General features: G+C 48.2%; 1 protein-coding gene across 2 annotated transcripts in view; it reads left to right on the top strand.

The window, feature by feature from the left end:
• Positions 1-12,256, top strand: part of TPCN1 (two pore segment channel 1) — a 42,165-nt gene that overhangs the window by 6,599 nt on the left and 23,310 nt on the right. Inside the window, exons 1-2 of one of the 2 annotated variants that reach the window (XM_058037224.1) lie at positions 7,604-8,175; positions 10,866-10,990. In XM_058037224.1, the coding sequence (XP_057893207.1) occupies positions 8,085-8,175; positions 10,866-10,990 (216 nt within the window). In that variant the 5' untranslated portion in view covers positions 7,604-8,084. Of the gene's footprint in view, positions 1-7,603; positions 8,176-10,865; positions 10,991-12,256 lie in introns of those variants that run through there. The other variant, XM_058037223.1, reaches the window with a different exon arrangement.

Here is a 12,256-nt window from a genome sequence, read left to right as displayed (position 1 = left end):
ACACGTTGTGTGTCTCACAGTGGGATGCTCTGTCAAACAGAATCTCTGCACTGTTGACTCTTTCACGCAGAGAGAGAGAAAAAAAAAAAGAAAGAAAAAAACCCAGTGATTTTTGTCTTGAATGCCCCATGCTGTTCAAATCTGAGCTGGTAACTGCATCTACAAGGTAGAGAAGACGTGGGGTAGTGTTCCATTATCCTGGAGTCAAATGGTTCTTTCTCCTTTGTCATCTCCTGCAGCACTGGGCATGGAGATCCCCTCACACTGTAAATCCAGGGGGGATCCTGCAGAGTGGGACAAGGACTCTGGAAGCTCCACACTGCCTGAAGATGGGAGTGATGACCTTGATGCTTTGAGGGAGGGAGCCCCTGCCCTTTGTGTGTCTCTTCCCTAGAGCAGAAGAGCAGGGTGTTTCCTCCCTGAGCTGACTGCTTTCATTGGAAAATGTGGGATAAAGCCATGTGTCATGTCATCAGGGGGCTCTGCTTTTTTTTTGAACAGGTGGTCCTGGCATTATAAAAGATGTTAAGGAGTTTGAAAGTGTTGGAGCTGCAATTTTCAATTGACAGCTTTCCAGCTCGAACCGGTCACTCCTCAGCCACCACAGCTGACTTGGAAACATTTGGCTCAGGAAGCGGAACAACAGTTGGAAACAAACAGTGATTAGTTTTTTCATGGCTTCCCAGGGAACGCAGCACTTTGTTCGTTTTCCCCCCTCATTTTGTGGTTCCTGTGGATTTTTAAGGCACTGTAGATGCAGGATGTTCACTTTAGCCAAGCCTGCGTACTGGCAGATTAAAATGAGCAAAGGCTGAGCACGCTGAGTTCACTCATCATAACCAATATGATGCTTCTCAGAACTTCCTTTGCCCTTGGTATCTTCACTGAGGAATCCTGCCTGCTGCCGTCAGCCCCCCTGCGTTGAAATCCCATTTTACCCATTTCAATGCTGTAAGAAGTGCTGTATAAACTAAACAGGAGCATCTGGGAAGTGGTTAGAGTTGTTGTTGATTGCCTTTTCCTTATTGCCTTCAGGGGATTTAGGCTTGAATTTGCTGGAAGTAGAATTTATGAGGCAGAACGCTCCATTTCTGATCCTTAAGCTGGGGAGAGTGTGGTGAATTTGATCGGGCTCTCCTGCTGCCTCCCGTGTCTCTGGCTCTTGATCTGCACCTCGCAGGGCTCTCCCTGTGTCTTTACCATAATTGCTTTTTGCATGTGGAGAAGAAGGCTGCTTTTCACATGGCTGCTTGCTTTCTGGGAGCTGCAGGAGCAGGGTTGGGGTTTGGGCCATCTGTGAGTGGTTCTGCAGGATGCTCGGGCACCTGTGCCTCACCTGGGGACACCAGAGGTGACCTGGTGTTGGTCACGGCAGCACCTTGGCCTTGGGGACAGATCCTGGGCATGGCAAGGGGACACTGCTGTGGTTTGAATCACACTGAGGGCGTTTGGAGCATCCAGTGCTGCTTTTTCTGGTGATGTCTGTTTGGAACAAAAAGCTTTTCTTCACCTGCTTGTGTGTGAGGGAAGAAAATTTAGTATGCATGTGTCTGCACAGCTGTGTTAAACCCCCTGGTTCTGTGGGGCTGGACAGCTTAGCTGCACTTGTATTTCCCACCTAATGTGTGTGTGTTTCTGTATAGCCACTTGGGAATGCCTGTGGTTTGTTCCAGCTATCACTGTTTTTGCAGAGAGAGAGTATTTTCATTATCCCCCACAGATCTGGGGAAGTTTATGGCACAAAAGCAAAGTGGATTTCACTAGAATGCACCAATATGTTCCTGGTTTTCATTAACCAAATGAAGAATTAAGACTTAAGGAATCAATCCTGGAAGTGAGAGCACTAAGGAAAATTTTGACATTTGGGTCAGGGGGGTGAAGTGACCCCGTCAAAGCCCTTTCTTTTCAAATACCTGGCTGGTGGCAGGACCTTATCTCTAGTGGTTGTGAAGGAGAAGACTGAACATTCAAAATTTTCTATACTTTGAGGCAGCACAAATGCCTAGAAAACAGAAATGCTCATGGAAGCTTTAAAACTGTTGGAGAGGCAGCAAAAAGTTATAGTACCAACATGCCTGGGCTGGCTAGCACAAAAGATAATCAGATATGTAGATAAATATATATCAAATGAAGGAATAGCACCTGGAGTGGAGGAAAATCCTGAAGAGAATTGTGGTCAGCAGAGTTAAAGGTGCTCTAAAGGACTTGAGAAATAAAAAATCATATTAAATTATGCCAGCCTGTCAGGAGTTCAGGGTTTAACACTCCAACAGTGTTACAGGGAAGCTCAAGAAATACTGAATATATTCTATATTTGCTGAAAAGCCAGATGACACAGTCATTGTATGACCTATTCTTCCATCCCCACACTAAATAGAGATTAAACAGCTGATTCTAAAGGCTGGCATTTAAAAATCAGCAGATGACTTTTGATTTCTGCAGCTGAGGCAGTCTGTACATTGATGAGAGTGACTTTCTTCCAGAAGGTGTTTTGCACCAGGCAGGAGATTGCAGGCCAGCCAGCCAAGATTTCCAGGCAAACAATGGGAAATCAGCAGCAGCTCTTCTAAAATCTGGATTCAAAGGACATTTTTTTTGTGTGTGTGGAAGACTTTTGAGTCAGAGTTGTCCATTTTCTGAAGCTGTGGTTCTGTATGAGGGCTGTAGGACTTGAAGCAAGGACCAGTTGAGGGAAAACCAGCTGTTCAGCAGATGCCACATCAATGGTTTAACTCCTTCCTTCCTCTCCAGCCATTAAATGCAACCTCCAGTTGCTGCCAGCAGTGGTTTCCATAAATGTGCAGAAGCCTTTTTTCCTAATGGAGAACAGCTCCCCAGCTCTGGGGGCTGGGGTTTTCCCTGCTTTTCCCTGCTCCTTTACACATGTCTTCCTCTGAAGTTGGCAGCTTCTCTTCCCTGTGTGAGGGACAAGGCAGAGGAGATGCGGCAGTGTTGTATTTCAAAGGAATCAGCGTGGTGGAGTCGTGTTCTGACACTACAAAACACAATTACCTCCTCAGCATTGCTGCACCACAGCAAATAACTCTAATTGGTCTCAGCCTGTCATGGGAAGATGTTGAGAGTTTGTTATTTAACTTTTAAATTTATGTCATTTTCCTGCTATCCCTCTTTCTTCAGGGAAAAAAGGTCAGTAAGGCACATACCTTATTACTGCTTTCTTCATTCTAGTGCTGCTTTGGCCCTGCTGGAGGTTTGTTACCCAAATTAATCCTGGTTTCTCCCAAAGCTTCCTCTCTGCTTCCCAGTGCTGAATTTGTGACTTCCCTGGGGAGCTGCTGGTGGCTGGAGCTGGCAGCCAGTCCTGGCACACACTGCTCTCCTTTAAAAGGCCAGATTGCAGCTTAATCAAACATCTTTCCAAGCTGCATCAGGGAAATCCAGAGGCTCTGCTTTGGAGAATTGAAATGAGGAACGTGCTCTTAAACTGCTGACATTGTGTTGTTACTGGAGCCAAAGCAGATCTTTAATGTGTTAAAAGCAGGATACACTGGTTTCCCTTTTTGGAACAAAAAGAGGAAATTCCTTCATGTAACAGGATATGTTAAAGAAATGCTAGAGCTGAGGGACTCTGATATTGTCTCTTTCCATTGCTTCCTCCAAAATTATGAATTAGAAATGTGTGTGTGTGTATTTCATGTCTGGCCCCTCTCTCTCTGCCTTAGGCAGAGCTGTCGCTCCTGTTTTTCCTTTTTGGTTCGGTTCAGCAAAACCTTAACTGCTTCCAATTGTTTTTTCCATTCATTAGTTGTTCCACAGAGCCCCTCAATGACTCAGATATTTAATTCCAGTTATGGTATGATTTTATCTCAGTGTGTGTGAAGCCTTTGTTGCTGTGATACGATCGGAGTGATGAGATTATGGAGCAGATTGGCTGCTGAAAGGATGGATAATGGGAGTTGTAGGTGATCCTTCTGTTGTGGCTTTGGCTTCTCCTTCCTGGTGCTGTTGTGGCTCATTTGTTGAGATAAGAAATAAAGGATATGAAACCAGCAGCAATTTGGCTTGACACAAGTGAGGTTCTTAATTATAGCTTCCTAATGCAGCCTTTCATTTTGTGGGACTTTTACTGAGTAAAAATGCTTTGGATTGGACTTGGCCGCTCTGTTAAGGCAGGAACTCCTGTGCTCCAGTTTTATTTTGAAGGAGTGCCTGCTTCCAGCTCTCCCTGTGATATTTCATGGACTCTCAGATGCAGGAGGGTTTAATCCCACATCTGTCAGGAGGCAGCTTTGTGGAGCAGGGCTTAGACAGGGGGTGGTCTGCATCTGTCAGTTCATCTTCAGCTGCTGAAGTCTTGCTAACCTAATTATGGATTCCAGACATCCCAAAAAGGAGGGATCTGCCCCTCTGCCTCTTGCTGCTATGTATTCAGGAGTGAAAGTTGTCCCAGGATCAAACAGTTCCTGGCCAAAACTTCCCACATCATATTTCAAGAGGAAAAAAAAGCTGGAGTGACTCAGGGATGAGATCAGAGGAGAGCAGGTGTCCTGGGGAGATGAGGCAGTGAACTGCACAGATGAGCATCTCCAACCAACAGAGCTTGGCTGCTGTACATGAGGAAAATTATCCTCATCCTCATTTTCCTGGAAGTCTTTAATTTATTTTTTTTTTATTCTTCCTTACAAATGTCTCTGTCCCCAGGAGGGTGGTGCAGGAAGTGGTGAATCACCACGACCCTTCTCCTGAGCCTCACAGCAAAGGGTTAACTGGCTGTGCCTCACTCAGAGCTCCCTGGATGGAGCCAGGCTTTCTGCTGGGGCTAAACCATTTCCTACCACGCTCTAGCTCTTCTGGCATGGTGCTCCTTTGTGCCCAGGGGGTTTTCCATGTGTGCAGTGCAGATGTGAGCGAGGATGCAGCGCTCCCCTAATTAAACAGCGCCGCCCATCAGCTGTCTGGCGTGCAAGGAGCACGACTGAGAAGAGGCAATGATATAGAAAATGTGACTTACCATGCTGAGGGACATCTGCTCCTCCTTCACGAGGATTCAGCTCCCTGTGGCGATGGAGGCAGGATGTGAGCTCGTGTTGCTGCATCCTCGAGTCGAGGCGAGGACGGAGTCGCCTTTCACCACTCACGGGAAGTGGCAACGTCCGTGTTTTTTAAAAAAACTTTCCTGTCTTAAATAGGAAGCTGAAGTGACTTTATTTGTTGAGCTTCACAGCAAGGGAGTGCTGTGAGAATACAGTAAGACAAAGAGCCCTGAGGCCTTTGCATGTGTTTCTGCTGTGCTGTTGTCTCCAAGGAAGAGCATGACTCAGTTATGCTGGCTCGGAATATTCCGAAGTAGATTACTTCTCCTGTAGCAGAAGGGCTTGGCACTGCTCTCTGTTGGAGATGCCCTTTCTTCCTAGGCAACAAACTGACAGCAAATTGTTTAGACTTCCCCATGGCTGTTCTCTTCCTTCCCACAATGAACCAGGACAGGCTCTGAGATGTTTTGGGCAGCAGGGACCAGCCCTGCGATGCTCCTGTTGGCACGGCGCTGAGCTGGCAATCAGGCAGAGATTTCCCTGTCGGTCTGTCTGTCTCACCTCTGAGATGTGTGGCCAAGTGCCAGACCAGCTGTGCTTTCCAGGCAGCTTTTTTTCTCCAGGGTAGGTGAGCCTGGCCTTGAAGAGACCAGCCCATGTGTGTTTGTGCCTCAGTGCTTGCAAGGAGCAGTTTCTTATCAGCCTTCTTGGAGGACAGAGGGAAGATTTATCCTCTGCAGGTGAAGCTGCATGGCCTGTGAGCCATTGGGAGGGAAAATGCCATCATTGGTGCTGGGACAACTCCAATACTTGACTAAAATCTTGGCTTTGGGACTGAAGATGCCTGCACAGATTGTGTTGGGGAAGGATAGGCATCTACCTTGTTTCCATGTTTTTTTATGGATTTGCGCCTTCTGTAGTGAGTGTTCAGCTGATGAGAGCTTTCCAGGAGAGAGGAATGCTTCTGGAGTGCTGTCCTTCTCCTTGTCCATCCTCACCACAGCCTCAAGGAGCAGCTGAGAGAGCCAGAGACCTCAGCCAGCACAGGGCTCCTGGGTGTGAGCTCAGGAGGTCCAGGAGCACCAAGAGAACCTTTGATCCTGCTGGGATCTGCCTTCTTCCTTGGGCTCATGTTCAGTGCTCTGGGATTCCTGGTTATGTTGATACTAAACCCAAAGCTTGGGCTCTGTGACTGAGTTTGGGAATTACAGATCCGGTGAAGACGGAGAAATAGAGAAGGTTATGGCAGTGAGGAATGCAAAGCCTGAAAAAAATTACTCCAACTGAATGGTAGAATGGTAAAATCATGGAATGCTTTGGATTGGAAGGAAGAGACACATTTTTGGAGAACAGATTGCTCCAAGCTCCATCCAGCCCTGAGCACACTGGTGACTGGAGCTGCCCAGCCCACGTGCCTGGACAGTTTGACCTTTCCCCCATGCAGGAAGTGATGCTTTCCTTCCTCTTCCCTCTTTTGATGGATCAGGGACCTTGCAAGGCCACGTGGATGAAGATGTGTCTGTCTCCAAGGCTGTGTGTCCTTGGCATTTCTGTTTTTGCCTGTCAAGAGAAACATTACTCACACATGGAACTCATTGGAGCAACTTGCATATTGCATCTTACACTGACTCCACACCGTGATGCATGAACAGTGTGGATGACAGAATAACGATATTTTTTGCTGATTTAAGTCACTTCTGCCTTCATACGTTCTGTCATCACGGGTGTACTTGCTAAAATAGCAATATCTGGGCAAGATGGAGACTTACCATCCAAACCATCCTCAAGCATTTAGGAGAGCGCCCTGGGAAGTCCAGTGAAGGCTTTGGAGGCGGGCAGTGAGCCAGTGAGGGAATCTCAGTCTCTTTCAGTGCAAGGCCATAGAAAGTGTGTGCTGGCTGGCAGGCAGAACATCTGGCCAGCTGGCTAATGAGAGCCAGGCTGGGGGAGCTCCAAGGCAAATGGAAGAGCTGCCCTGCAGGGCTGGTTTATAACTCTCTGAATTTGTAGGAGGTTACTAGTTTGTTGGAATTTTGAAAAAAATTACTATTTATTTGAAGAAGTGCAGACATCAAAAACCAGGAATTCCAGAGTGACTTGAGTTTGATGTATAATAGCTGCCTGGGAAGGGTGATTTATCCCAGCCTCCTGTGGATGTTTTCTGTCCCTTATTCTCCTCTCAGCTCTGCCCTGGAGATCCTCCCTGGCTGCATGAGCTCCTCTGAATGAGAGGAGTTTGTTTGCTCTCGGCCCATGGAGAGTTTTTCCTTCCCCTAAGCAGGGAATTTGTTTTGCAGAGGGAGAGGTTTGGGCTCTGGAAAGTTTATGCTCCTTCTCTTTCTTCCTTGTTTTTTTGTTTTTTATTGTAATGATGACATATGGAAACTATTTACACAGGAGCATGCTCGGCTGCACTGAATGGAAATGCTGGAGTCCCGGCAGTCTCGTTCTGGATGCCTTGTGTAAGCAGCCAGCTGGTTTTGCTTTTCCTTTTTTTATTTTTTTCCTCTTTCCCCCCCTTTTCTTTTTTCCCCTCCCTCCCTGCCTCTCTCTGCTTTCAGGGAACGCCTGGGATAAGTTACACAAGTGTAAGGAAGGAAGCTTTGCCATCTGTGACCGGCTCACTTCTCTTCCTTTGGCGTGCCCCTCACGCCGCAAACTTCACCAAATATCTGTTTTCTTTTTCGTGCCGGAGATCCCTCGCTGTGCCTGCTCAGCACTTCCACTCCTCTCCCCGTTAGCTCATCGTGAGCAACTTGTGCTAAATGCCAAAACACGAGAGCGCAGCGCATTCGCCAGCACCACGCTTGTGCCTGGCAGCTCCTCGTCCTGCAGCTCAACCTTCCCAAACCTCACCCCGGGAAACACCCAGGCAAAGGATCTCACTGCTCATCCTGCAGCTCGACCTTCCCAAACCTCAGCCAGGGAAAGGATCTCTCACGGAGCTCTTCCTCGGCGGGGAGGAGGGGAGAAGGCGCTCCCTTCTGCAGGCAGCCGAGCAGGATCCCTTGCGCGGAGCTTTGCCCCGAGGAGCAGCTGTGGGAAGGCAGGGGAGGCAGGAGCGGCGGGCTGCGAGCACCGGGGGCTGCCATGCAGTGGAGGGAGCTGCCCGCCATCTACCTCGAGGATCCCGGGAGCCCCGTGCAGAGATCCTCCTATCTCATTGAGCTCCATACTGATGGTAAACGCCGTCGGGGATGTGGTGCAGCACGAGCGGAGCCGAGCTTGCATTAGTCTGTGTCATTGTTATCATGGGAGCAGCTGAGGAAATTAGCTCGCTGGAGGGCTGCCAAGCACACAGTCAGAGGGCTGCTCTTGGAATTTATTATTATTTTTATTATTATTTATGACCCAGATGATGCTGTTGCCTCAGGGATGCTAGATCAACCTTCTGGTACCTGATGGGGAAGGAGCTGATCCACAAAATGCAGCTCCCCACCGGAACACTGGCGTGCCTGTGCTGTTGTCTGTGCCTGGTTTAGACAGCAGGAAAGCATCTTGATTTCTAGAGCTGTTTTTTGGTTCTGATTTGCATCTCTTGAGTGCTGTTTTGTATTTGCAACCTTGGTCTCAGAGCTGGGACAGCTCTCCTGTGGGAAGCACAGAGCAGGGTCCTGTCCTGGGTTTTGCTGGAGTGTGTCTTTTCCTAGTGTCTGTCCTTTCCAGAGAGGTTAATTTTTGCAAATGAGCTGCTTCAGGGTTAAAGGTGATTTTGGCATCTTTGTCAGGGTTAAAAGTGATTTTGGCATCCTTGTTGGGGTTAAAGGTGATTTTGGCATTTTTGTCAGGGTTAAAGGTGATTTTGGCATCTTTGGGCAGGGTCCAGTGTGTTGGTGTTTAGGTTACTGCTACAAACCTTTGCTGTTTTGGTCACAGTGTGTTTTGATCCTCGTAATTGTTGTATATTCTGCAACGTAAAGTCCAGGTTCTGATGAAGATATGCTCCTCCTGTAACTATTAAGCATCAAATGTGAAAAGGTTTTGCTTTCAGGCTGCAGTTTGAGGGAGTCTGTCTTTTTGAGACACATCCCCAGCAAAAGCTTTATAAATAATAACATTTAAGAACTTTTTAGAGCTTGCAATATAACGCTTCTGATTTTTGCATATGGCTGTCATCTCTTAGTTAAAAAGCAGACAAACCAGAAGGCTGCCATTCCAGCTCCATGGATAAATAAAAACTCCATCATTCAGGTTTTTTTTTTTTTTCCAAGAGCTGTGCTAAATCAAGGGGTGTGGGGGAGGAACCGGCCTCATTCAAACATTTGTCCAGATTTTGAGTGGTATTTTAAGGGTGTGGGGGAAGCAGGGAAGAGAAACAGGCTTCGTGCTGCAGAATGCTCAGCAACCTGAGTGTGCAATCTGGAAGGTCTTCACAAACCCCAGAGAAATGTTATCTTAATTTGATTTGGGGGTGGAAGAGGCAGCTGTGGCTGTGCACTGGTGAAGGGGCTCTGATTTCTTCCCACTCCCTGCCTCTGCCAGCAGCACATGGTGCCATTTCTCTTGGCGGGTGCAGAGTTTTTGGCATGGGCTCCCTCTCCACTCCAGAGGGTGTTCTGGAGAGGCTGAATCAGTAATTCATCCAGGATTATTTTGTCACAGCAAATCTTCAGCAGGCTGTCATGAGAGGGGAAGAGAACCTCGTGGTGCTTTTTGCCCACTCTCAGATAGCAACTTTGAACACAGAGGGAACGAGCTGCCACACCACAGCTCCTGTGCTCATAAAAAAAAAGGGGGAAATCAGCCCTGCTGTGCTGGCAAGCTCAGTTTTACATGTACCCACTTTGGGAACATGAGGCACTGGAGGAGGGAAGTCTCTTCTGAGAGCAGGAACAACCATGTGATGTGGGAAATGTCTGAAACTCTGAAGAACTGAGAGTATGGCTGGCTCCACCACAGGCCCTAAGCAGGTGTCACTGCTGGGGGTTCTCTGCTCAGTATTCTTTGTCAAAGGTAAAATAAAACCCCCAGTCCCAGAAGAAGAAACCAAGTGACATTCCCTTTTTGTAGAGTAATTGTCTTCTCGCTTAGTTTTCATCTGTCTTAATAGCACTGAGGCTGCAGAATGCAAAAATGGCAATTATTTTGGAGTTTACATACATGCCCTGTATAACTCTCCTGTGGGAAGGGCACTGTGGATGTGTAGCTCTTCTTGGGAGTTGCTGTTTTGCAGTTTAATTGTTTTGGGGTATTTTTAAACAAAATCTTTATTTACAAAATCTGGTTCACATGTTCAATATGGTATTGTTGTGTAGTTCTTTGCTGGTGAGAAGGACAGGCCCTCAGAAATGTCAGAATTAATGTGTGCAGTGTGAACAGAAAATTCATCTTGTGGTTTGTTTGCATCAGAGGGGTGTCAGTACTCATCAGCACCTCAGAGTGTTGATGTGTTATTTAGTGAAGTGCTGGGAGAAATGGGGCTTTCTGCTCAAAATACTGACAGCTTCTCTCCTCACTTCGGTGCCCCATGGCAGGGGCAGTGCTGTGTCCATCCTTCCACGGCCTCTGCTCCAGGGACGTTGCAAAAGCTTCCTGCTCTTCCTGCTCCTTCAGCAAACGCTCTTCTCCATCCTGGGAGGCTGGTGGCTCTTACCTGCCTGCTTGTAGATTGTGCTGCTGATAGCAAGCTTCAGGCATGACAGCACACCCCCCTGAGCCAGGAGAGCTGCTTGCTGCACTGAGTAGGAAGCTGTCTCTTCCGATGATCTTCCGGGAGCATCCCCGTGTGCGAGTGCTGCCTTTGAGCGTCTCTCTAAAGCTCCTACCTGCCAAGAGTCAATTTGTCAGTGTGCAGCTGCCACTTCCCAGCTGCTGTGGCTGTCTGTGATCCCAGAGCCCTCCTGATGGCTGATCCCTGTTTCTCTGCTGCAGATGGAGGCAGCTACGACGTGGTCAGCGACGCCTCCAGCCCCGCGGCCAGGGAGTGCTGCGCCCAGCAGGGCTCTGCCCGCCACAACTGGGAGATGAACTACCAAGAGGCAGCCATCTACCTCCAGGTGAGCCCTGCTGCGTGGGGGGACAGTGCTCTGCAGGAGATACGCTGGTTGTTGGCCGTGGGAAACAAACAGCTTCTGTGCTGGGGCTGAAAATTCAATGCATTCTGCTTCGGGAGTGGGGCGGTGCTGGGGGCACCTCCAGGTAGGCTTTGGGAGTCATTTGGGGCAACCAGCAACAAAATACCCAATCCTGTCCCAAGGGCTGTGCTGGCTGGGGGTTCAGCACATGCACAGTTCTGCCTCCTTGGCATGGAAGTTTCTGCAGCTGGTCACAGATTGTCATTTCAGTTGGTCACAGATTGTCATTTCTGCAGTCACTCCAGGGGGAATGGTCAGTGCCCTCCTGTTCTGGAAGTGCAGGTCCCAGTCCTGCCTAGGCCATGGGATGGCCCAATTAGTGTCAGTCAAGTCCTGCAGGTCATGTGAGGCACAAGAGAAAGCAGAGGTCTTTATTTCTGCAGGATTAAAGGATGCTGGGGTTAGGATCAGCCCAGAAGTGGAATTTATAATATTTAAAACAACGAAGAATCAAACCCCACCCATGCTTCAGTTAGCAGAAACACCATCCTTACTGCAACAAAGGGTTTGCTTTTTTAAGGTTGCTGTGCATCTGGTGTGAGGAATTAGCCCCCAAAATTGAGCTTCTCCCAGAGCTGTCCAGTCTGAAGTGGTTGCTGGTACCATTACTGTCCATCCTTCCTTCTCTTCCTTCCCTTTCAAAACTCTGGGGTGCTTTGGACCCAGCAGGTTGGTTTTTTTTGTTTAAGCCACTTCAAGGTGATAAAAACCATTTGTTCCTCTGTGCTCTGACCCCACAGAACTGAGAAATCTCACTTCTCAGATATTTTAAACCAGTGTAGACTGGACCTTGACAACACTTGAGCTCCGTGGTGTGACAATGGCAGGGTGGCTTCAGCCTACATCCCAGGCTTTTGTTTAAACTCCTGATTATTGGAGCAGCTCTGCAAAGGGTCATTGAGCTGTGCAGCTCTGATGGTAATGGGCACAGCAGGTCTGGCCCTTCGGATGGGGATGATTGCTGCTGCTGCCTTCACCAATGGCCACGGTGACACTGTCCTTGAAATGAGGTAGAATCAGTTAAAGAGAGTTCTGTGAGCAGTGGCTGCAGGCAAGTGTTGGGTCTGGAGAGGAGGGCTTTGCTGTCCAGGCACGTTTGGAATTGTTTGGCTCCCAGGAGGCAGGATTTAGGCTGTTTGTCATTCCACAAGTGTGTCCTGCCAGGGAATGACCCTGCTGATCTCAGCC

Source organism: Melospiza georgiana, chromosome 18 (assembly GCF_028018845.1).
Source record: "Melospiza georgiana isolate bMelGeo1 chromosome 18, bMelGeo1.pri, whole genome shotgun sequence".
NCBI lineage: Eukaryota > Metazoa > Chordata > Aves > Passeriformes > Passerellidae > Melospiza > Melospiza georgiana.
Note: the sequence above shows the minus strand (reverse complement) of the source record. Positions and strands in the feature narration are given on the sequence as shown.